The 23,509-nt window shown below is 36.4% G+C and overlaps 4 protein-coding genes and 1 non-coding gene across 10 annotated transcripts; 2 read left to right on the top strand and 3 right to left on the bottom strand.

Moving 5' to 3' along the window:
• Positions 1–314: 314 nt before the first annotated feature.
• Positions 315–7,462, bottom strand: APC7 (tetratricopeptide repeat (TPR)-containing protein). Its single transcript, XM_021963012.2, has 18 exons — positions 7,257–7,462; positions 7,084–7,152; positions 6,946–6,996; positions 6,503–6,637; positions 6,325–6,387; positions 5,836–5,951; positions 4,995–5,079; positions 4,550–4,609; positions 4,102–4,147; positions 3,777–3,850; positions 3,121–3,171; positions 2,697–2,897; positions 2,574–2,618; positions 2,365–2,458; positions 2,068–2,213; positions 1,757–1,986; positions 1,338–1,398; positions 315–879 (listed from the first exon to the last, which is right to left on the bottom strand). Exons 1-18 carry the CDS (start codon positions 7,323–7,325, stop codon positions 793–795), a joined length of 1,683 nt encoding a protein of 560 aa, XP_021818704.1. The 5' UTR covers positions 7,326–7,462; the 3' UTR covers positions 315–792.
• Positions 7,463–9,040: 1,578 nt separating this feature from the next.
• Positions 9,041–11,745, top strand: LOC110760692 (RING/U-box superfamily protein). 2 transcript variants are annotated; one of them, XM_021962994.2, is made up of 5 exons: positions 9,041–9,440; positions 9,532–9,651; positions 9,740–9,800; positions 9,903–10,156; positions 10,690–11,745. In XM_021962994.2, the coding sequence occupies exons 1-5, from the start codon at positions 9,091–9,093 to the stop codon at positions 10,763–10,765; spliced, it is 861 nt and encodes a 286-aa protein (XP_021818686.2). In that variant the 5' UTR covers positions 9,041–9,090; the 3' UTR covers positions 10,766–11,745. The 2 variants fall into 2 exon arrangements, with proteins under 2 accessions (XP_021818686.2, XP_021818688.2); XM_021962996.2 differs by having other exon boundaries at positions 9,044–9,440; positions 9,743–9,800.
• Positions 11,305–16,086, bottom strand: FASS (tonneau 2 (TON2)). Its single transcript, XM_021962993.2, has 12 exons — positions 15,759–16,086; positions 14,866–14,957; positions 14,620–14,682; positions 14,422–14,520; positions 14,005–14,163; positions 13,841–13,912; positions 13,548–13,680; positions 13,403–13,467; positions 13,200–13,275; positions 12,760–12,861; positions 12,299–12,491; positions 11,305–11,742 (listed from the first exon to the last, which is right to left on the bottom strand). Exons 1-12 carry the CDS (start codon positions 15,898–15,900, stop codon positions 11,502–11,504), a joined length of 1,437 nt encoding a protein of 478 aa, XP_021818685.1. The 5' UTR covers positions 15,901–16,086; the 3' UTR covers positions 11,305–11,501.
• On the bottom strand, positions 11,977–12,096 carry LOC148297326 (small nucleolar RNA snoR104). Its single transcript, XR_015833176.1, has one exon. It is a non-coding gene; the product is annotated as a small nucleolar RNA snoR104 (small nucleolar RNA).
• A 3,527-nt stretch (positions 16,087–19,613) lies between the features above and the next one.
• LOC110760707 (putative serine/threonine-protein kinase PBL21) lies at positions 19,614–22,473 on the top strand. 5 transcript variants are annotated; one of them, XM_088247638.1, is made up of 9 exons: positions 19,637–19,901; positions 19,993–20,102; positions 20,256–20,455; positions 20,547–20,803; positions 21,000–21,126; positions 21,208–21,279; positions 21,365–21,548; positions 21,657–21,789; positions 22,074–22,473. In XM_088247638.1, exons 3-9 carry the CDS (start codon positions 20,302–20,304, stop codon positions 22,317–22,319), a joined length of 1,173 nt encoding a protein of 390 aa, XP_088103764.1. In that variant the 5' UTR covers positions 19,637–19,901; positions 19,993–20,102; positions 20,256–20,301; the 3' UTR covers positions 22,320–22,473. The 5 variants fall into 5 exon arrangements, with proteins under 5 accessions (XP_088103767.1, XP_088103764.1, XP_021818709.1 ...); XM_021963017.2 differs by having other exon boundaries at positions 19,638–19,901; positions 19,993–20,455; XM_088247637.1 differs by having other exon boundaries at positions 19,638–20,166.
• Positions 22,474–23,509: the final 1,036 nt, after the last annotated feature.

The following is a 23,509-nucleotide window of genomic DNA, read 5'->3' as shown; positions in this document are numbered from 1 at the left end:
ATTACCATTGGCTGCTAACCAATAAATCCTCACCCGTTAGCAATAACCATTTGATAGACGACACAATTTTATGTAAAGACGACATTGCACCGAGGCAGCCATATTAGCCAAAATTGGCAGGTACATTTAAATCAAAATATTGCAAGGGAGTGACAAGAATTCGTCAAGGTACAAATAAAAAAAGACTGCAAACTGAAAATATTTCTTGTAGGTTAAATTGGGTGATTCAATCACGTTAACTTTGTCTCCATCTTGATAATATGGAGAAAAAGAATACTAAAACTTACAAGAATTACATAAAAACTACATAAATAAAAAGGCAGAAGCAAAATGTCGATAACATGCGCTAATCATTCTTCATCTTGTACTTAAATTAGTTGTGAAGGGCTCCACTTTATACAAGTTGTAACATGAGATCACAAAGAAAATACACTATATGACACTAAATGATGTAACAAAATTTGACAAAATTTGTAAGGAAATGGAAATGACACAGGGTTGCCAACTTGCCACAATGAGGAGGATTTGCCTGCCATGAAGATTGTAACTCCGCAGCCACTGGTGAATACTCTTTCTTGCTCCCTATCTACGCAGCATGACCTTAGGCCATTCGTACCATATTAATACAAAAAATTCCGTTGGTTGCATGACGTGATACCAAGAAATATATCGGAAAAGAAAGCATTTCTTAGGGGTGTCAACTTGCTTGCAGAACGGCAACCCCCAACTGGCATTCTTTGCAACTACAGTCTCTTCACAAAAGCTTTACAAAATACCTTTAGTTAGCTTAATTCACAGAAGCTCAGTCTCTTCTTGGTCTCCATCAGCATCGTCAACCTCATTTTCTTCATCTTCTTCAGGTGCATCGGGATCCACCCCCTAGAGAAATAACAACTTTTAAAATTGACCTTGCTGAATTGCATCACCATTATTGAATATTTTGGAATTAAGAACATCATTAAAATAGAATACAATAATTGGATTCGTGGATTTAAAATGATGTATTTAGTTTAATTTGTTGCACCAAATGTTGAAAGTAAATTAATAAAACAGAGTTTTGATACTTTTGTAAATTGTAACAGATTGAAAAGAAAAAAAAATTGCACTCTTCTTCTATACAAAACAAGATCATTTATTTTTTTTAAAGAATTTTAGTTGAGTGATTTAAAGAGTGAATTTGAAATTAAATTATTTTCTTGAGTATTTGAATCCCTACACCACAAATACTGAAACTTGTGGATTTTTCAACCAAAAAAAAAAAGATTACTTCTAAAGTTTCATTAAACAATTTACACTACATTCAATCACCCATTTTAAGCAGTATAAACAGGACAAACCTTCATCTGTTTCTCTAAGCGCTCTAAACCTTTTTTTGCCGCTTCATTCTGTCGGTTTATCCTGTAATGCATGTCAGGAAATAAAATTTTGAGCACATTTTAGTCATTTTATGATCATACCAGGGCAGCATATTCCAACATCATTCAGGGTGTATTAAAGCACTCTATAGTGAATGACCATATTTTACAGCAGGCATATGATCAAAAGTCTGTTGTTTCAAGAAAACTAACTTATAATCCCATGTCATCCATACTTGGCTTTTAACTTCTTTAATCACCTTAAAATGCTATTTATGGAGCAACTGAATTTCCACAGCATACCCAAACACACCCCAGCAAAAGCTCCGTGAGAATGTAGATTTTAATTCCTAACACTAACAGCGAAAAAGTGATTCAGGACATATAAAATAATTGTTAACCTCAATGCATCTTCATAATGCGACAATGCCTCTTGGAGCATATTTGTTGCGGCAAATACTTGAGCTAGTTTAACATGCAGAGAGTCATCAGCCCAGTCCTTAAGATATCGTTCTAGCAGAGACACAGCATCCCCGTTGCGGCCTTCAATAACATGTAGCTCAGCCAGAGCTAATGCAGCTCCAAGGTAACCAGGTTCCAGCCTAAGGGCTGACTCATAGAACTTTTTTGCCTATTTCAAGATTAGTTGAATTCATAAGGAGGAAAACTTGATTTCTGAACTCGTGCTGAAATGATCTAATTACAGGCTTACCTTCTCCCTACCACTAGAGTTACTTGCATGTACATCCCCTACCAATTTTAGAGCCTTCGCAGATTGAGGCATAGCCTTCATAGCTTCCCTGGAAGCATATAGAGCCTCTTTGATTTTAGAGAGAGCTAAATAGGAATGAACCAAACCTGAAATCATAATTGAGTTACTGATCATTAGCTTCTGCAATTACTTCACATATTTCTCTCTTTACAAAATGCTTGGATGAAACAAAAATAAGTCAATGACAGACAATAGATGCATGTCATGCAAGTGAGTATTTTCCTTTACAAGTCCCACCTTGATATGAACGAATATCAGGTCTCAACTCTTGAGCTACCCTGAAGGCAACTACAGCAGCTTCTGCTCGCTTCATTGATAATAATAGGTTACCCTGAAAGGTTGAAATAATTTTTTTATATCATTTGAGAAAAGGGGAAGAAGAAAGATACTGATATATTTATAAACACAGATGCTCCAGGCTATCAAATATAAGATCATATCAATACCTTCATTATATAACCCGGTATGTGTCTCTCATCAATTCGTATACTCTGATGCAAATAAATAAGGAACTTATGAGATGAATAATTGAAAAAAACACCAAGCTTACACTATTTTAATTAACAGACCTTCTCAGCATAGGACAAAGAGCCTCTCTCATCTTTCCTTTCCCAAAGTACGGATAAGGCCACAAAAACTTCTGGCCTTGTAGAATCAGTTATCAGCAAATCATGCACTAATTTGTTTAGCTTTGAAAAATCAGACTTTGTTTTTAGAAGCATTGCATACTCATCCATATATGTTACAACATATGGATCCATAGATCGAGCCTGCAAACAACATAAACTTGAAAGTATGAGTTCATATTTACATGACATGTATTCATAGGGTGTATGTGCAACCGTGCTTGCGTGTGTGGGAGTGTGTTTGTGTGTTTGTGTGTGTGTGTGTGTGTGTGTGTGTGTGTGTGTGTGTGTGTGAGAGAGAGAGAGAGAGAGAGAGAGAGAGGTCTATGAACACTTGAATTACCATAATAACTTAAAAATGAATTACCTTTTCAAAATTCATTATAGCCTCATCATTTTTCCCAATAATAGCTTCAACCTTCACATGCAATTATATATACAAAAGCAGAAATTAAAATGCTACCTTGTTAGAAACAACATAGTATAATTATAATTTAAGATCTCATATATAAAAATTTAACCCAAGCAATTAGATTAAAAAGTACTCTTTGTAATCATTCAGTGAAATTTGTTGTATTCTTCATAGGGCCAAAAGTCAGTATTTTCAGAAATAATTAAAAAAATGATGTAACTACATTTCCGAAAGTAAGTTATGCCCACAGGTAATTTATATAAAGGATAAAACTATAATTATCAGGGTTGAGCATTTTGGTGGGTGGTAATAGTGCACACTCAATTTTGTTTTTTGTCAAATTATACCTAATTGAGAGTAGCTGCAAAGGATTGAGAACTTAAAAGAAGCAAACGCACAACCCAGAAACTCTCGTAAAAAAAAACCTAGAAATTCATGGTCCATATAAATGAGAGATCGTGTCAGAAGCCTATTCCTCCCATCAAGATAACTTCATTCAGAAATCAGTGCATGCATATATTTTCTAATTATCAAGCAAAACCAGTAGACAACAAAATACCATTCTTAGCATAGAAAAAAACCTAAATAGATCACATACAATCAGTTCTAACCTTTGCAACTTCAAGTAACAGGTGTAAATTATTAGGGAAACGTTGTAAAAGATCTGTAAAGAGTTCCAGACCACCTGCAAAACCAAAAATAAATAAGTATAAACTGTAAAAAGTTGTAGACATTAATCATCAGTTATTACTCAAACAAATAATGCAAGTAGAAGTTTCCCTAAATACACCATGAAACTACATCTAGGAATGGGAAAGGATATGAAAACTTTCTACTTCCATATAGGAACATTGTACAACATGAAATCAACAGTAATAATACCCAGTTTTATCCATGCAAAATCCCCAACATTGCAGAAGAAAATATTCCTTTTACCTTTGTAATCATTCGAAGCAATGCAACACTGGGCCTCAACATAGCGCTGCACAAAGAAAAACAAATGTAAAAACAATTTTGTTGGAGTAACAGGGTTTCCTCTTCCCCCCCTCTTCTTTCCAATATTTACACAATATGCACAATATGTGCTCAGTTGAGGAAGGAAAGAATTATGTGCAAGCTGAATTGCAAAACGCACATGCATGACAAAACACCAATACAGACTGACCAACAAAATTTTGTCTTGAATCAGTGCTATGATAACTATGCCTAAAGAAAGCTCCTTTCAGTATATGTCCATCCAAACAAACTTTAAAAATTTGTCAGGAAGAGTGGGGCAGTTCATGTGGATATGAATCCATCTAAACATGCTTAGCATAAAAGAGGAAAAATTGTCCAATGTGTTAGCTAATAATAAATGACCGCTGCTTCCTCATTTGTTACTTACATGTAGCCAGCGACTTGAGTCAAAGTGATCAAATGGAGCCCTCCCGCTTCTATTTGGAGTCTGAAATTGAAAGCCAAGAAACGGAATTGAAAAAAACATTGCCATTGGGCATTCTTAAAAGATTTCCTGTTTTATTATAAAAGTCAAATCATATTTTGTAATCAAAATCGAGTCTTGAGCTCCAACATTCAACTTATCCAAGTAACATTTAGAGGAGCTCTATCCAAGTAATCAGAGAACTATGGATTGATAAGTTATATGCCGCATATGAACACTGCAACTTTTTTTTTCTTTTTCTTTTTCTACAGATAGCATAAGTCAAATACAGCTTCACTATGACAAGCTTTACAGGACATCCAAGATATAAAGAACTTAACACGACACCAGACATGCTAAAATGATTTGATCAGCTAAATTTAAATGGCTTCATGCTTCAGCCAAAAACCTGAGGAATCAAGGAAATAATGTCTTTGGCAGCAACTCCTAGTTCTGCTAAGGCTACAATAGCCTCAATGACATAAGGGCAATGCCTGTCAAAAGCACCAAAAATGAAGCAGCGTGAATATAAAAGATAATATATTAATTCTATAGAGATTGCTAGCAAACCAAAAAAGCATTAACACAATTGTACACATAGATGAACAAGGATGCAACAGGAAAGCTAGAATTCACATGATAACAATAATCTCTGTGAGGGTATAGTCCAGCCATACTTAAGTGAGCAGGGGAAGGAAATCCAAGATTTTTACATTCAATAGTAATATCTTGGTCATTAACTTTTAAAAAGTAATTTTCAGTGATATCCTTCTTTAATTACATAGGACGCTCTCAGAAAAAGTCAAGCATATTAGAGGGGATTTAAAGGGTGTGCAAGCCATAGATATTGACCAAAACAGAACACCTATAAATCGTGCAATGGAGAGAGAGAGAGAGAGAGAGAGAGAGAGAGAGGTTAGGGTACAGTGAATTCTGAATCTTTAACCTCGACCATCACCCTGTAATTACTTCAATTGCAATATCCAATTCTTAATAATAATAATGCTCAGGAAGAATCTAATACTGCCTACTCCAGATAAACAAAGAACTCAGTGATTCTTGTGATTCAGAGTATTAGTGCAGCATAGAGATCACACGGAAAGCGTGTTCGCAAGCTAGTATTTCTAGAATTTTATGACAAGAACACATGAGCTTATAAAAGATACAAGTAAAAGAGAATCTCAAGATATCTACATTTCTTAAAATACAAACTGAGTTAAAAGATGATATGCACAATTTGATTGACATACCTTAGACATTCTTTGAAACAAGAAACAGCAGAACGGTTCTGTCTAGAGTACCGATAAAGCTTTCCCATCAACAGATTCATCTGCAAGTTTCTCACTTTGCTTGGAATGTTGTCCATCTGCAAAGTTTTAAAAGTGCATCAGACCCCAAAGTGAATGTGCTAAAAGTGCCATATGAAATATAATTATAGATATAGATAAACGACTGGTAGAACTTATCCTTGCAAAATCGGCTTACAAGGAAAGAGCCATGTGTTTATATATGACATATTCCAAAAGGTACCCCGGCAATGTGGGACTATGCTAACAGATTATATATTTAGGATAAATAAATAGAAAACAGATAAAACAAAAGACAAGGAAGCAATCCCTGATTAAAACCAACAAAATTTACATTGGAACTATCAAGATTCTCGTACTCAGACCTGAAGTTTACACAAATTATAGTAGGATTTGCCTTGCCCATAAACATTAGTGCATGTATGTCTGTACCTCAGAAAGGGCTGTTCCATTCTCACCAAGCGAAAAATGACAGGAAGCAATTTTGAACTTCACCTGTCATGTAAGAAGGGGACTTTGTATAAATAGCGCCAAACAGAAAAGAAACACCATTATCCTCTGAAAAAGCTCAACATAGAAAATAACTATTTGGCGAATGAAATCAGCCTACCTCATTCTCATTAATTCCTGAAATGTTAAAAAAATTTGGAGAAGAGGACCTGTTTGATGACAATGAACTTCTGGTAGATGTTGCATTTGTTTTGGAAATCATCTTGCAAAATTGCAATGCTTGCTTGTACGTATGCTGTCGGCGAACAAGAAAAATGAATTATATAATCTTTCAAAATTTATAATGTAACAGCATAATTAGATAAAGAAACAAATCCCAAGTTGGTTGCATACGGTTCTTAACATGAGCATAACTACCAAATGGACTTTTCCACCTAATGCTTTAGCTCACTTACTTTACAGTTAGTCATCAGTAGAATCAGTACTTGCAAAAAAGGACCACTTTTTTTTTTGTTCTATAAAGAGGGTCTTTTGCTTTGTGCAAGTTCACTAATTTGTATATTACAGAATAAAATTAGTGAAAAATGTGTGTGTTTATCTTACAATTGCTCTGCGATACTCCCTCTCGCGAAACAATGAATCTCCAAGAAGCACCTGTGCAGAAAAGAAAAAAAAGAGAGAGAGAAATTTAACAAGAGAGAGAGAGAGAGAAGGCCATCGATGGGAGTTGAAGATTCTGACCAAGCTTTCAGCTTTAAGGTGTGGGTTTACTTCGGCATTAGCAGCTGGTGAAGAAACAAGAAAACAACCCTACCCAATTTCCAAACACAAACAACATTTCAATCACCACGAAAATTTAAGAAAAAAAAAAAGAGAAGAAAATTTGAAATAGGAGGGGGGAGAAGAACGATTACGAGCATCTGAGCTGAGTTGTAGAGACCATGCTCCATTAGAGTAGCGATTTGATCCTTTGGGACGTCCATTTATGCGAGTGACTGAGTGAAAGCTTTGCTTCTGTCACTGAAATTTTTTGAACCGATTGGCGTCAGTGTTTGGAAGTTAACCCAAAACCCGCTCACCGTCTCCTCTGTCAGTTGGGTGTATAAATGAAGGGCGTGTTTGGTGATCGAAATAGATTTGCAATAATTCTTCATTTCTCCGAAATTTAAATCAATGTTTTGAGAAAACGGCAATAATAATTGTGCCGTTTCCTAGCAATTAGGCCAACACTTGGCAACTTGGCGTCAAATTACCCTAGGCCCCATTTGGTTCATAGAATGGATTTGAGGGGAAATCACTTCCCATGTAATTTTCCAACGGATGAGAAATGGAAGATTCTTTTTCCACATTTGGTAATGTTGGGAAAGTAATCGGGAGATATTACTTTATTTCCTTTCCCATGTTTGTTTTGAGTAGGAATAGAAAACAAAGTTTGTATAATTTTTCAATTATACCCATATTAAATCAAATAAAAAAATGCATTTAATGATATATTATAATTCTAAATTGTTAATGGGGACAAAATGGTCATGAAAAATGTGTATTTAATGTTGGCTCATTTTCCCAAACTTTCCCATGATAAGGGAAAACAAAACCCAAGTTGGGAGGGCTTTACTTTCCCTCTACTTTCCCATGAGCCAGGCAATGGCTTTCCATGCTTAGACTTACCAAATATGGAAAAACAATTGATTTCTCATCCCCAAGCATCCTTTCTCATGAACCAAATGAGGCCTACACTCAAACACGACTTTTTTTTTTTTTTTATACAAGCAATATTCTATTTTAATTTAATCTAAACTAAGGGAAGGTGGATTCAAACTCTGGTGCAGAGTTGGGAGTATATCCACTCTCGCTAACTTGGCCAACTTTACTAAACTCAAACACAACTTGTTAACTTATCTTGTTAATAATATATAAAAGTTAACCTCATCCGCACATCTAATATGTCATGTTTTGACTAATTAGCTTTTGGTCCGGTGATAGTTCAAATTCTACATTCTCATTAATCAAAAGTAAAACAAAAATGTTTATAATCTTATTGTGTTGTATTTCACTTGTTTTTCTCTTATTTTTGTCAACCAAATATGAAATAAAAAGGAAGAAGATGATATCAATTATAGCATAAATAAGTTTTGGGCATGTACACAAAAAATGTATTTAAAAACATAAATCACAAATAAAATGATTTTTTCTAAAAGGAAAGAAAAAAAACATGTCTTTTTTTGGTTGAAATACAAGTAATAATCTAATTTAGGAAAGGAGGATTCGAACCTAGGTGCAAGGAAACAAGTTCATTATATTGGCCAATTGATGTAAAACCCAAATCCACCTCTAAACAGCTTTAGGGGGGTGTATTCAATTATATAATTTGGTTATTTATCCATGTGGCATGATTAATCCATGTTATTATATAATTTTTATTTCATATGAAATCCTAGAGCAAATCTTTTGATTCTTTGGAGAATACAAAAAAGTCCTAAGTGAATCATAAGAGAATCATGTAATTACAATCTATTAAAATCATAAGTAAAATCTTGTAATTACAAATCTTGCTGAAATCCATTACATTAAAATCATATGATTACAATCTATTAAAATCCTAATTGAATACACCCCCTGGCCACATCAGATGGACTTTGACCCCAAATCCAGCTCAGATCCACATCTAATTCCTCGGCCCAAATGGTTGTAAAAACGCGCGTACTTCGGGCCTTGAATCTCTCTCTCTCTCTCTCTCTCTCTCTCTCTATGGAAGCGTCTCCAAGAAAACCATCGGAGAAAAGCAGGAGCCGCGAGAAGCTGGTGGGGAGGGTAATATGGCCGGCAATCCGAGGGCAAAATTGTCCAATATGCTTGGGAGCCCTGGAACCTCGCAGCGCAGTGGTGCTCACGTCGTGTAACCACGCCTACTGCGTCCGATGCATTCGAAAATGGAGCGGGTTGAGACGAAAATGCCCTCTCTGCAACGCCGACTTCGATTCTTGGTTCTCCCATATCAGCCTATCTTCTCGAAGCTTCCACAGAGAGATTTTGCCGCCTCTGGATAGCACTTCTAGTTCTAGAAGCTTCAGACTTCAACAAGAAGAGCATCCTTCAAGGTCTGATTTTCTAGTTGTTTAGTTTTTGGTCCTCCGCTTTTGTTGAAATTGCGATTTTGAGCTCAAATTTCGCTCTTTTATAAATAATTAGGCATGTGAGAAATAGTGAACGGAGGCGATCAAGGCCTTTGCCATGGCGGCGATCGTTTGGACGGCCAGGATCAGTCACTCCTGATGTGATTTCCGAAAGGAAGCTTCAATGGCGTGTCAGGTAACTTTTCACCCTGATTTTATTGTTGTTTGCTAATTTGGGCAGTTGGAATTTTTAGTTTTTAGTTTTTAAATTTTTTTTTTTAAAGCAGCGTATATGAAGGACGCTTGCAAGCTGTTCCTTCAGCTCCAAGAAGTCGTCTTCAAGTGGTTAGTGCATGCCATTACTCTCTCTTTCTCTGATTAATATCCCAGTTGACTGATTAGTGAAGAAATGGTGGATTGAATTGTATTTTGCGTTTGAAATTTCAGAGTGTACCAATAAATGACGGTGTTAAAGAGAGAATTTTGCAAAGAATAGAACCATGGATTCGTAGGGAGCTGCAGGCTCTTCTCGGAGACCGAGATCCATCTATTATTGTTCATGTGGCCACCTCACTCTTCATTGCAAGCCTTGAAAATGAGGGTCATGTCCCTTCTGGACAGTGTGATGTTCGAGATGACTTCCTTGCACGGTTGCGCCCTTTTCTGCTTGATCGAACTGATATGTTTTGGCACGAGCTAAGGTAGCTTAATGACCTCAGAATGCTTATTCGTTTAATGCATTTGTGTTTGATGCTTCTCCTACTTTAATTTACGGCTGTTTACTGTCGTCTTTCTCTGGTTCCTTCCATCATCTAATATTTGTCAGTTAAGCTGAATTTGTAATTTTATGTTGCTTTTGTTTACTTGTGAATAAAGTGAAGTTTACTCAGTTGCCTAAATGGAAAATGTATGTTGCCTTTATTCACTTTGTGGTTAGAAAAGTAGTTGCCCGTCATATGTGATTAAAAGAGAGGAAAGAACCGGGGTTACATGTGAACAGATTTTGATTAAAAGAGTAAGCAACCCTTAGGTGTGGAATCGTTGTAAATGTTTATCACCAATTAATCAGGTAAGATGGAACATGCCTTAGTAGCACTGTAGTCTATGCTTCAACTCAAATTTTATTCCTCTAAAAATAGTTGGCTCTGTAGAGGTGAAGAAAGCAAGTAATCTGTATTTTCCATTTGTTGCTTTGCTTGTAAATGTTTTCTAACTGGAAACTACTGCCCTGCAGATGTTTTGCCGAGAGTTCATTTAACATGGAAACCTATGATGCAGTGGTTGAGTATAAAAGGCTCCGTCGATTGTAGAGAAGAAACTTCAGACTAATTTGTGACTTGCCTATACGTAGGAAGATATGGTGGTCTCCTCAACGAGGAAGTTAGAGCGGCCAACTGCTTGATTAAGTCATGTGATGCATTTTCAGGGTCATAAGAGAAAGTAATGAGTAAAGCTTAACGAGGGCTTTAATTTTTAACGGCAGCAAAATTTGAAGTTGCCTTTATGCCAAAAGCCAGTGGAAGGATTCAAGAAGCAGGGCCTGATTTCTTATTAACTCACAATCTCATGTTAGCTGGAGTTGCTTGGTAGGTCATTATTGGTACAATGATTAGTGCTTCTGCTTGCCCTAGACCAACGAGAAGATTACTCAAGGAGGCATTTGAGTTACATTACTTGGTCCTCAAATGCGTTAGAAGATTAGCGAGATGCTGTTTCTGCATATGGGCAAGCATGAAATGGACTAGTTACAGAATTGGCATGTTTTGGGATATTCCACCCATTTCTTAGTTGTGAAAAAAGTCTGTCAATCACCACAGTTAAATTGTTGGAGAGAGAGAGAGAGAGAGAGTGAGCACTCCAATCAACAATCAGCTATATTATTATTTTACATTTCACATTGACTTACACAGTTCTACAAGGATAGCTACAATTCGATTCAATTCATCTCGTTAACACAATTAAAAAACCAAGAACCAAAAACCAAAAGAAAACAAAACCCTCTAAATTTGTTAGTAAAGGAACAAACTTTCAAGTCATCAAGTGTATTTACGATTCTTCTTCGGGTTCCTCCTCTTCTTGAAGAAGATTTTCTCTATTGTCATGCGCCCAGAAACCACGCACATCTATGAGCATGCTGGCTACAGTGCCACCTTGTTTGCAAGCTAGTAAATCAGCCAATGTTATCCGTAGTGGATCAGCTGGCTTAACCATGTCCCAGATTTCGTCCCTTACGTCCTCAATACACAATTCATAGTTCCCACCCTCGATCCATTTCTGATGTACATCCCTGTTTCATAAGTCCAGGAAATAAGATCTTTCAGCTGACACAACATGCTAAGGGATCGGTGCTAAAGCATATCTGGAATTGCATACTATTTAATGCATTGGATGAACTACTTGGGGACCAGGATGAACAATTTTAAAACATATCATATTTTTTGCTTCGCCCCTCTCCAAGGACAAATCTCTGATTTTGCCACTTGATTGAATGGCACTAAAGATCTTATAGGTTGTTAAGCATTCATGTCTCTGATAATCTGAGACTTGCAGATATTGCTAAGTACTGCAAGCAGGAAAATACTACAGAGATTTTCTGTAGGAAGATTGTATCAGGTAGCATCCCAACTTTTGGATGCTCCTCTTCTTTACTTCCATATTTGGCTCTGCTTGATTGCTCAGAACATGGTGAAAGCTATCCTCACATTTTGCAACGGCAGCCAAGCAAATCATAGAATAAAATCTAACAACATAAGTCCTATGAATGACAAAATAAAATTTTCTTTTCTTTTGGGTTTCTTTTAAGTGGCCCCACAAACAAGTTAAAAGCAGAAGACAAAACTTACCTGAAAAGAGAGTGTATATCAGCTGTTGTAAGGTACCCCCTCCCGTTAAGATCAAGACATCGAAACAAATATGTTAACCCTTCTGGAGTGTCTTTGTTTTCTAAGGCCAGAACAAAGTCCAGATAACTATCAAAGTCCATCTCCCTTGAACTTGCTCCCCCAACTTTTCCTCGTCGAACATGCTCATCAAACACTATTGAGGGCATATCAAATGCAGAGCATGAATAAACGGAACTAAAAAAAGTAAATACAAGATGCATTATAATTTATAACATTTAGACTGCTGTTGATTTATACATTATGCGATAGCTTTACGGTACCATGAGGAAATGTGTGACCTGAAGTAAGGTAAATCAGGTCGGGGCATCCTCAAATATAGATTCCATATTATTTCTTAGCATTTTTGGGTAAATTAATATGCACGTAGTACAAATAATGGATGTTTAAGTTTTTATGCATACCTCTTTCAATGATAATTTCAGTCAATGCCCCATCCGCATATTCTCGAAGCTCCTGCTTGCTCAATGTTCCATTGTTATCTTTATCAAGCAAAATGAAGATGTCTACAGAAAGCACAGGATGCAATCAGCTATAGGAATTAGAGTATATTTTTTTTAAGTTTTCAGTTATAACCATCACATTTCGGGCTCGAGAGTGCCAGGCATATATTGAGCATGGGACTTTAGCATTGGCAAACTCATGACTTGTAACGACTTGGATGAAGATATCTAGAACACAAATAACAACTTGGGGACTCAAGACCATGAAGAATAAATCAAAATAATATAATGCTTGTGTTACACTTAATAGCAACACAAATAGGTCACATACAGAAGCTAATCAATTAGACAACAGCAAACAAGGAACGAAAATGGAACCCAGAGACATGAAAACTACGCACCACATACGCGCTTGGCAGATGCCATAGAGAACCAGTTTTCAGCTTGCTCAGTGTCAGTGACTTCTTCCTCACTTTCCTATTATTGAATCAAAGTACAGAGCACATGGTTAGCAGAAGAGCAGAATTTATTGCAGTATATATACCTAATAAAGATGGTACAATTTGTAACGTAGAATGTTTTGACAGATTCTTTCACAACCTACCTGGTGCAGTTCCATTAGTTCCTGGAGACAATTACTTAATAACACCTTTTTTATGCACGCTTTTCCTGTATGCAAAAACAAGGTGTAAAATTTTCTTAACTAAAGGAATAATTATCAAATGCAGTATCACTGATTAAAGTCAAACCTCGTCTATGAGGGTCACAGAAGAAGAAGAACTTCTGCGCAGCTATGCGGCAATACATTTGAACAAAGCTTGCAGGCATGTCCCGTAATTGCGCCAGATTAGGTATAAGACCTCGTATATAGGCCTCCATTTCCTGAAGAAAAACAAGATCAATACAGTTATAGCCAAGGATGGAGAAAAATAACACATTTTTTCTCTGTTAAACATCATACTGAAAGATAACGTAGCTAAAGAAAACGGCTCAATATTCTAATATAACCCTTAGATGCTCAAACTTTGCAATAAGTTCATACTTGAGGTTGAAGGAAACCATCAGAATCCTCATCAAGCTCGCTCATGTCAATTCTAGCTTGGGTAAGTGAAACCTGGAAGGTAAAAAATAGTAAGTAGCATTCCGGACTTTTATAATTCAGACTGCAAGAAAAAGCCAGGTGAATTAATGATCAATTAGACCCACCGTTCTCATCACATAAAGGTAAAAGGGCAGAATGGCAATTCTTCCTTGTTCATCTTTCTCAAACTTCATGAAATTGGAAGGGCTGAAAAAGCGACGGCATTTGGGCCCTATCTGCTCTGTACATACAGAGGCAATGTGGCAAAAGTCTTCATAATTCATCTACAAAATGATAAATAAGGGGACTTATTAGAATCAGTCAGATACCTAACAACTCAATTAAGAAGTTATTATGATTCAAAGCCATAAACTGAAGCGCAGATGATAACATAATGGAAGTAGATGAGATACCATAATACTACAATGTTAAACTTCTTTAAAGATTTTGATAAAACATTAATAACCATTTGTTTGAAACCCATAAGAGATATTTACAACATATGAAAAAATCGAAAACAAGATTAAGATGGAAAACCAGACCTTTTCTGCACCAGTTGCATCATCAATCACACAATTTTCCCTTAAGCAAACCCACATAGCATCTAGATCATCAGCATTTAGCAAAAGATCAGATTGCTTCTGCAGAAACAAAGGGGTAAATGCCACCAATAAAGCATAATGTTAGATACTTAGCCAATGTAATAAAACAACAATAAGGACGAAAATCCAGATGATTACCTTTAAAAACCGATATTTTGCCAGCCTCTGGACCCTATGACTAATAGATCCATCTTCAGGTTTCTGAAAAAAGGGAAAAAGCTTTGAAAGTCATAAAGGACCTAGGAAAGAGCACATAACAAGAGTGAAACAAAAATGAAATAATTTTTTTTTTGAATTTTCTATGACATAAAAGTAATGCCTTCACACTCAAATTCCCAAGCATGAACAGAATCATTGAAATACAACAAAAATCCTACTACATGCCTTCTTATAGAAACTTGGTATTGTGCCAGCTTCAGCACTTTTTTGTTGCTTCTCTTTGAAAATATCAAGCAAGATTCTCTTTGTTTCAAGCTCTACACAGGAAAAATACAAAATACATAAACACTTAGTTAAATCGTAAGCAGAAAATAAGGTATCAAGATGGAAATGTGTGGATTACATATGTCTTGGCTTCATAAGTGCATGTCTCAGAAATTACAAAATCCGTTTCTAATCCGAGCTTGCACACACACACACACACACACACACACACACAGATGAACTCATAAAAGCATATTACAGCGGCCAAATATCTACTAAAAACTTGGGAAGGGACTCAAATGGTCAATGAACATGTGCCGCACACTTCACAATAAAAGACCAGAGAGAAAGAAAACCAACCTGAACTCTTGAAATTGGCTAGCACACAAATGAACCATTGTCTCAGTCTAGTGTATACCAAAATTCAACCATTAGCACAAATGAACAATTGTGATAGCTTGACATCAGCCCCCACACTCATAAAAATTGAAGCTTGAAGGCTGTTTTCATACTTATTTGTGTTGTTTTAATTATCTTATCTTACAAGTGTGATCACACTCGATTTATCAGTTCTAATCAAGGTTCCTAATTACTATGAAAACAGCTTAATAAAGCTTCATTATCTCTAGAACAAAGGAAAAATTGAGAACAGCTAAATGCTCCAAAAAACAAAACCCAAATGCGTAAGACATGGTTCTATATCTATATCTATACATACATTTATATACACACATATACACATACATACATGGAGCTCGGCATACCCAGAAAAACAATATTTGACAAAAAAGAAAGAACGAAAATTGGAATGAAAAGCATGGAAATGAGAGAGAGAGAAGTGTGAGGTAGAATACCCATGAGGGCTTCGGATCCGAGTCCGGTACCGGATCCGATGAAGCGGCGGAGGTTCCGGACCCACAACATGGACGAAGCAGGCGGGATCTTCCTCTGCGCGGCCTCATGGCCTCCTTCGCCATCACTGGACCCACTGTACATTGCTGAACTCGGGCCAACTCAGAGTTCGCGTACGATTAGACTCGCTGAACAAAACCCTAGCTAGGAGGAGCCAGGGGCATGTATAATTTACAGAGTGAAAAAGATCTTAGCTTGAACCCGGATCTACCGAGGAAAGTGGCAACAGCAGAGAAAAGCCTTTGTTTAATTTTTCTGTTTTTTTTTTTTTTTTTTTTTTGGGGTTAACTGATTTTGTTTAATATATAAATTTATTATGAAAACAAGTATTATCTATCTTTTAAATAGAATTTTAGTGTTCATTCCTAAATTTGTTTGAATATAAAAAAAAAAAAGATGGTGATGTCAAATTTTCATTTTAGTTACTAATATTTGGAGAGCAACTACCTAACCTACCTAAAGATCAAATTCATTTTCCCTTCCACAAACCCTATATAGTCATATCTTATAAATTCAAATGCGTAGCACTTTCAACATTTTTTTAGTACAAGCGATAGGGGAGTGGGATTGCTCACACACACAATTATTATGCCAAGAGGAATCGAACCTGAGACCTCTGATTTGCAAATTAAGGTCTTTTTTCATTGGACTAGACCCCGTTGGCCTCAACTTGTATTCTTTTGTTTGTAGCCAAAAAGAAAAAATAACTTTTATTCTTTTGTTTTTTAGTACAGTCCTTCAAATCTAGTGTTCAAATCAAATCTAACTTAACTCAATAATTTGTAAATTTATCCGCTAAATGATGATTCATGTGTCCATCAAGCTTCGAACTCTCTGTATATAACTTGTGAGATTTTGCATCAACAATAGAGATTCTGCTAGCCTTCTATTCTTCTTATGGGTGGGTTCATTTCCACTTATTTTTCAAAATAACAAAAAGTTTCCCATAAAATTGTTCCATGGACCATTGAATCCATGACCTTTATTGTTTAATGGAATGACCAGAGAGTTGTTCACGTACTTTTGTTTTATGGCATCAATTTATGGGTATTTTTTGGGTAGTATTTTCATGTTAGATGATGTGAGAGTTTTAATTTAAATTTTGCACAAAGCCTTCAAAATTTCATAGCCAACCCTCATAAACAATGAATCTTAGTTGAATTACTATAGAAAATCCGGCAAAATGCATTGAACACACATACTTTTGATATTCTTTATGTGTTTTTATCACAAATGGTCCATGACCTTGTTAAAAGTCCTCATTTTAGTCCTTAAACTCTCAAATCAATCAATGTGATCCTACATCTTTTGGTCTACAAATTAATTTGGTCTCTATTGTTGCATTCTGAAAAAACATTCGTTGAATTTTGTCTCATATCATCACGTGACCAACTTTAAAAGAGCACTTTCATCCAAATATAGCTCGTTTAAGTTATAAAACTCACATTTTTGCTCAAAAAGGTCATCTTTTCTCCATTTATTAGGGATTTACATTTGGGTTCCATCAAGGAGAACGAATAGCCTTGTTGAGCTAAATACGTGAGATTTACTTTTTGTTATGGGTAGATATGTTGTGCTTTGACGGAAAATACTGCTTCAAAGTTTATTACATGATGAATTTTAACGAAATGCAATGAGAGAGACAACTAATGTGTTGAGCAAAACATTAAGGATCAAATTGATTGATTTGAAAGTTGAAGGACTCAAATGAATTTTTTTGAAAAGTTCAGGAACCATTCGTGATAAAAACCATTTCTTTATTTATTTAGCTTTTTTTTTTTTTTTGGATAGACGATTGCTATGTATATCATGAAGTATGTATCCGACAATTTCTTTTGTGAAACGAAATGAGAAAGCCATTGGTTTTGTATTCTCTCCAAAAAGTCTACATTGAGACCCGCGGTTTATATTGTGATTGTCGACTCACAAACGTTTGTGGGTCCTATATTATTCCGAGGGACACACCTCAAGCATCAAACTTTTTTCAGACTAGAGATATATTCAAATCTTGATCAAGAAAAAAAAAAGAGAGAGGTTCAAATCAGAAACCAAAGATATAGGTTCAAATCACAAACTAAAGACATAGGTCCAAATCATACTAAAAAGTGATTGCTGCTTGTAATTTCACAAGGGAGAAAAAAGAAAAGTTCATTCGAGCAATGTAACAATTAATTCTTGCCTTCAGTTGACTTGAAAGTCCTAAATTTTTCGAAGACGTAAAAAACAAGCCTTTGAGACAAGGCTCCATCATGTATATTTTATTCTGAAATAATTTATTGAAATTTTCTTTTGATCAATGATACGAAGTAACGTAATATGACAGAGTGTCTTTAAACGAAAATTACTTAGAGAAAGTATATATTGATTTAAGAGAAAGAAAAAAGAGAAGACTTTTTATGTGCATTAGATTCCTTGCTCACCATGTGCTGCATCAGCAGTCAGTTTCAGTGGTCATGAATCAAGTGCAATAGACTGCATGGTTTTATTCCCTCTACAAATTAAAATGGTCCCCTACACACAGCATTTCTCGATTTTATTCCAAGCATGCATATGATCTGGCTGAATGGTACAATTGGGACGATTCATCCTTGACCCAATTAGCTTGCAGCACAGAGATTCAAAAACCATTTTAAACAAAGAGGGTAAGTGTAACCTTGCAAAAGGCTCACGTGAATAGTAATAGCCCTTGCCTCCCCTTGCCTTTTGCCATGGCAAATGGGTGGAGTTGCTCTTAGTGAGAAGCAAGTATAAGCATGAAGTTAATTGGTTTTTTAACCAGGGTTTTGCAGAAAGAAATATCAAATATCCCCACTTGTCTCTCAGAGTCTGAGACAATATCAGATCCAAAACCACAGCCAATTTGAGATTTGAGAAAATCCAGCCTTCCCTACAAGGCCTTAGTCTGTGTGATATGGACATTGTATATAGACCTGCACAACATGACAACCCTCTTTCCAAACCCTCTTCTCCTTTTCCAACCAAACCAACAACACAACAAATTTCAGGAAAACAAACAAAATGAATTAAATAACAGGAGAGAGACTTACAGCTCAATAGGCATCCCCACCAATATTTTGTACAGCTCAACCAAATGCTGGAAATATAAATATATACAGTAGCAGGCAAAGGGAAATAAAATTTCCACGTGCCCGTTTTGCCAAAACAGAAAATATATTCATTCTTAGAACAATAAAACCAAGGGCATGTAGCCATGGAAACTGAGCACCCTGCTGAAACTTGCTGTGCTATTATGTGTTGTTGGATCAGCTGTCAATGACCCCATGTGAGGAAGAGACCCCTTATTTGTACAAAAATAGAAATTGCCTCCCTCTCTTTCCAGATCAGATAACAGAAAAGAGGCAAAAAGAAAGATGGAGTGAATTCAGGGAAAAGGGTTGATAGAGTGAGGGATAACTACCTTTTCTTTTGATCCCCTCCTCAATAATTATGTCTTCCAGTGCCCAACCAATAAAAGTCACTCGCACACCTGTCCGCATCTACATAGTAAAAACTATAGTATTTTACAGTTGGTAACAACAACAACAACAACAACAACAAGCCAATAAAGACATTGAATTTTTTATTTTTTTATTTTTTATTTTTGAAGGATTTCTTTTTTTGAAATTTTTAAGTGGAGAGAAACCACAAAAAGATGCTCAATGATCTCTTTGTACATCCACTGATATCTGCATAAAGTGTGCTTAGGTTGTCACCTCTTTCACTTGACAAAAGTGTCTGCTGTGCATAATATAATATTATTATTATTTTTGTTTATTTTCTGATCTGCCTAAGATAACAATTACGATTTTGAAATTACAGTGTCTGAACATGAAGGTTTCTGTTGTAATCAGAACTGCCAAATATAAACCAACATGGAGTGTAACAACAGTAAGAGAAAAGAGTAATAATTTCTGCTTTATGTTTTTCCCACTTGCTTCAAAAATCACCCCTTTACCTCATCAAATTAAACAGAGAAAGGGGGTGGGGATGGGGAGGTTTTGAAAGGACAAGGTGTTCTTCAGTGATGGGGCTTCTCCAATGTCATTTTTGATGAGATGCTGAATACTTAACAGCAGCAAAGTGGGGTACAGTGAAAAGCAAATGAGTTGTCTTTCTGATCTTTTGTTTAGATTTTAGCAGCATTAATGCTTACAGAAGTTCTCGTTTCCTAAGTAGATACTTGAGATCAGCCAGTCAACATTTCTGAGCACTTGTCGGCACCAAAACCCCACTAGAAAGTGCTCAAATGCCAGTTCAAAACAAGGGGCAATATATCTCAACCAAGAGTACCGCTTGATCTTCAATTTCCATTTACTGGTGGCAAAGGCTACTATTCTTGGAGCCTCTTAAGTTGTGTTGCCACAGATATGAATAGTTCATTCCAACTTTGCTAAAATGCTTCTTCAACTGACCAGTCTCTTGGTTCTCATGCATCACAGGTTCAATGTTTAAGTTTGTTGCTGGAGAAGCAAAGGCTGTAACCACATGTCAAAGCCATCTGCTGCCATAGTTGGAGGTGCTGCTGGGGCACTTGCCTTGGTGGCAATAGTCATCGGAGTCGTGTGGTTCTACAAGACACATTGCAAGAATCTTTCAAACAAGAATTCAGAGACAGGTTCCTCAGATCCATCTGCAATAGGTAAAGATCAGTTCTTTTTCATGCTGATGAACTTGGAGAGTTTTAATTACATGAGCTGCTATTTAATGCCACATTGGCTAAATGCCTGTAGTGTTGTTAATCACTCACCCACCTTCCTCCCCAACATTGTCAGTGGAATGGAGTAGGGGTGGACCCAGTTCCGGGGTACGGCAGGGAGCAAGGCTCTTCACATTGGAGGAGCTAGACCAAGCTACCAAGCATTTTGATGAAAGCAGCCTCCTGGGATATGGAAGCTTTGGCCTGGTTTATAAAGGGTTGCTCCGTGATGGGACGGTTGTGGCTATCAAAAGGCGACCTGGTGCTCCTAGACAAGAATTTGTCTCAGAGGTATAGCTAAGTGGGACACATAGCTCCTAGTTAACTGATTGAAAAAACAAAAATGTTCAGCATTTGTATGCATAACATATTGTAGCTCTTTGCTATGCCTAAAATGAAGATGGGGTTAAGGATCATAACCAAAGAACTTTTTATGAGATTAATCTTATAAAAATTCTTGAGGAAGTAACAAATTATGTGGCAACAGGTAACGTATTTGTCGGAGATTCATCATCGAAATTTAGTTACAATACTGGGTTACTGCCAGGAAAGTGGATTTCAAGTATTGGTATTTGAATATATACCAAACGGCAGCGTGTGCAATCACCTATATGGTAATGGTATACCTCCTTTTACTGGCAGTATATAATACTGGTTTTATATGCATGTTACATATGCTATTCATTTGGTGGCAGATACTAGACTAGAGTCATCAACTAAACTTGAGTTTAAGCAAAGGCTATCCATAGCTGTAGGGGCTGCAAAAGGTAGACCCAATCCAATAGAAACTTGATAAGAAGTGAGAAATTAAGGATCATATTGAAGATTAAATTTGTGTCTCTAACTTTGCAGGGTTGTGCCACTTGCATGGCCTAAAACCTCCCTTGGTACACAAAAACTTCAAAACAGCCAATGTCTTGGTTGATGAGGACTTCATTGCCCAGGTTGCAGATGCAGGGATTGCAAAACTACTTGAAAAGATTGAAGAAGCAGGTCCTTCTCGCACGTCTAGTGTCAATATTTTCCAAGATCCAGAGTAATTCAATGTCTTCTGCATGAACTCTGTTTTAAATGTGTTATGGTAAAACATAAGATTTCATCATATTCAGCTAATAATACATGAATGTATACCAATGAATTATAGGGTTGGAGCATCTGGGGTTGCGTCTGAAATGAGTGATGTGTACAGCTTTGGGGTTTTTCTTTTGGAGCTTCTAACTGGACAGGAGGCTTTGGACATTGGCTCCTTGGGATCAAATGAAAGCTTGTTTCAATGGGTATGACCAAAATATTCTTTTCTCCTTCAATGCCTTGCTAAAAGATGCATTGTGGATATTAATTACTAGGTAGTTTAAGGAGAACTTTAAGTAAAAGTCATCAATAAAATGAAAGTATTTGTGCCCCATTTACCGACTACATTACTGATCACATCTCTTGTACGAGTAGGGGCTAACACAAGACTCACCGGTGTGATCGAATCTCCCTTTGGTCATATAATTTTGCGCTAGTTAGGGGCTATCAATTCTTCGTCTTCTCTATCGATTTTTCTGACTGTGTGAAGGTGGAACCACGGCTGAGTTCAAATACTCTGGTGGACAGGCGGCTAGTAGGAAGCTTCACTGGAGAGGGAATGAAGGACTTGATCAGGCTGACACTGCAATGCATGAGTTTTCCAGGAAGAAGAAGGCCCAAGATGGAGATGGTTGTGGTTGAGCTTGAGAGAATTAAAGAGAAAGAAATGGCAATGACAACAGTGATGGGGGAGGGTACTGATACATTCGCTCTCGGGAGTGTACTATTCACTTGAACATGAGCTTGGGCAAAGCTCAAGCTCTAACCACACCAACAAAAACATCATCTTATAGCTTGGCTAGAACGATTTGTAATGCAAGACCTAAACTGCTGTAAATTTGAGTTTCCATTTTACATTCAAAATAAATGCATGGAGCTTCAGGATTCAATTCAAACCAGTTATCTAACAGTTGGATAAATGTAGCAAACCAAATGTAAAACCTCCAAATACTTGATTCAAACAATCATCTCAATCAATCCATATACATATTCACAATTTGTAAGTACCAAAAAAAAAAAAAGAACATAAAACTGGAACTACACAAAGCCGGTTTATAAGTGAGAGTTAATATACAGGGACGGAGCTAAAAGCAGGCCAGCCATTTTACAATCCCCTCTAACACTTAGGGAAAAAAATATTATAAGTAAATTTCACAACTAAACTAATGTTGGCCGCTCCGCCCCATTTAAGATGATAAAGTCATTTATAGTTAAGTTTTAAATTTTGGCACCCGCAATCTAAAAATCGTAACTCCGCCATATCTCGTACTAGGTCTAGGTTTACCAGAGCTGTTTATGTCCCATCCCATGTTTTATTAATCCACTTTCTCCACATTACATCAAAGTCATGAGTTTCAAGTCTCAAGTTTAAACATCAGAAATAGAACCTTAAAATATGCACTTGCCAATCTGTTTACCGACCAGAATATACCAGCAAAATAAAGGTGATGCATACCAGCTGCTACTTAGTACTATGGACATGCCTATCTGGTGGTCTCTTGTTCATGGCAGGAAGACCACAAGAATGGCTTTGTAATTTGTAGGGGCCATTCCACCCAATTTTACAAAACCCGCTTCTCACATTTTAGTGTTGAGTTGAAATGACACCACATATGATCTTTGATTGGTGACCCCCATTTGGTACCCTTTCAAAACATTGTCTCATAACCTTTTGGATCATTCAAATTTCACATCAACCCACTGAAATGACTACTTATCCGGAATAGTACTGGAATGATTCCAATTCTTGTTTTTCTTGTGTTTACTAACACATGGGTATTAGAACAATTTCAATTTCCGACTTGTTTTTCCGAAACTAAACATTTTTCACTCGGTTAAAAATTATGCGGTAACCACATTAAAATTAGTAATAAACTAAGGGAATAGTTAATCTGATTCTAATTCCTTAATTCACTAAACTTCCCA

Source organism: Prunus avium, chromosome 1 (genome assembly GCF_965620075.1).
Source record: "Prunus avium chromosome 1, drPruAviu1.hap1.1, whole genome shotgun sequence".
Lineage (NCBI taxonomy): Eukaryota > Viridiplantae > Streptophyta > Magnoliopsida > Rosales > Rosaceae > Prunus > Prunus avium.
Note: the sequence above shows the minus strand (reverse complement) of the source record. Positions and strands in the feature narration are given on the sequence as shown.

Excerpts from the sequence above, each read along its gene's own strand:
- APC7 (XM_021963012.2), bottom strand. The coding sequence starts at position 7,325 with ATGGACGTCCCAAAGGATCAAATCGCTACTCTAATGGAGCATGGTCTC. Across the intron at positions 5,952-6,324 it reads ATGGAACAGCCCTTTCTGAG|ATGGACAACATTCCAAGCAA; the intron begins GTACAGACATAC and ends AAAACTTTGCAG. Across the intron at positions 1,399-1,756 it reads CATTATGAAGATGCATTGAG|GATAAACCGACAGAATGAAG; the intron begins GTTAACAATTAT and ends CATGCATTACAG.
- LOC110760692 (XM_021962994.2), top strand. The coding sequence starts at position 9,091 with ATGGAAGCGTCTCCAAGAAAACCATCGGAGAAAAGCAGGAGCCGCGAG. Across the intron at positions 9,441-9,531 it reads CAAGAAGAGCATCCTTCAAG|GCATGTGAGAAATAGTGAAC; the intron begins GTCTGATTTTCT and ends ATAAATAATTAG. Across the intron at positions 10,157-10,689 it reads ATGTTTTGGCACGAGCTAAG|ATGTTTTGCCGAGAGTTCAT; the intron begins GTAGCTTAATGA and ends ACTGCCCTGCAG.
- FASS (XM_021962993.2), bottom strand. The coding sequence starts at position 15,900 with ATGTACAGTGGGTCCAGTGATGGCGAAGGAGGCCATGAGGCCGCGCAG. Across the intron at positions 14,683-14,865 it reads TACCAAGTTTCTATAAGAAG|AAACCTGAAGATGGATCTAT; the intron begins GCATGTAGTAGG and ends CCCTTTTTTCAG. Across the intron at positions 13,681-13,840 it reads ATGGTTTCCTTCAACCTCAA|GAAATGGAGGCCTATATACG; the intron begins GTATGAACTTAT and ends GTTTTTCTTCAG.
- LOC110760707 (XM_088247638.1), top strand. The coding sequence starts at position 20,302 with ATGTCAAAGCCATCTGCTGCCATAGTTGGAGGTGCTGCTGGGGCACTT. Across the intron at positions 20,804-20,999 it reads GACAAGAATTTGTCTCAGAG|GTAACGTATTTGTCGGAGAT; the intron begins GTATAGCTAAGT and ends ATGTGGCAACAG. Across the intron at positions 21,127-21,207 it reads CGTGTGCAATCACCTATATG|ATACTAGACTAGAGTCATCA; the intron begins GTAATGGTATAC and ends ATTTGGTGGCAG.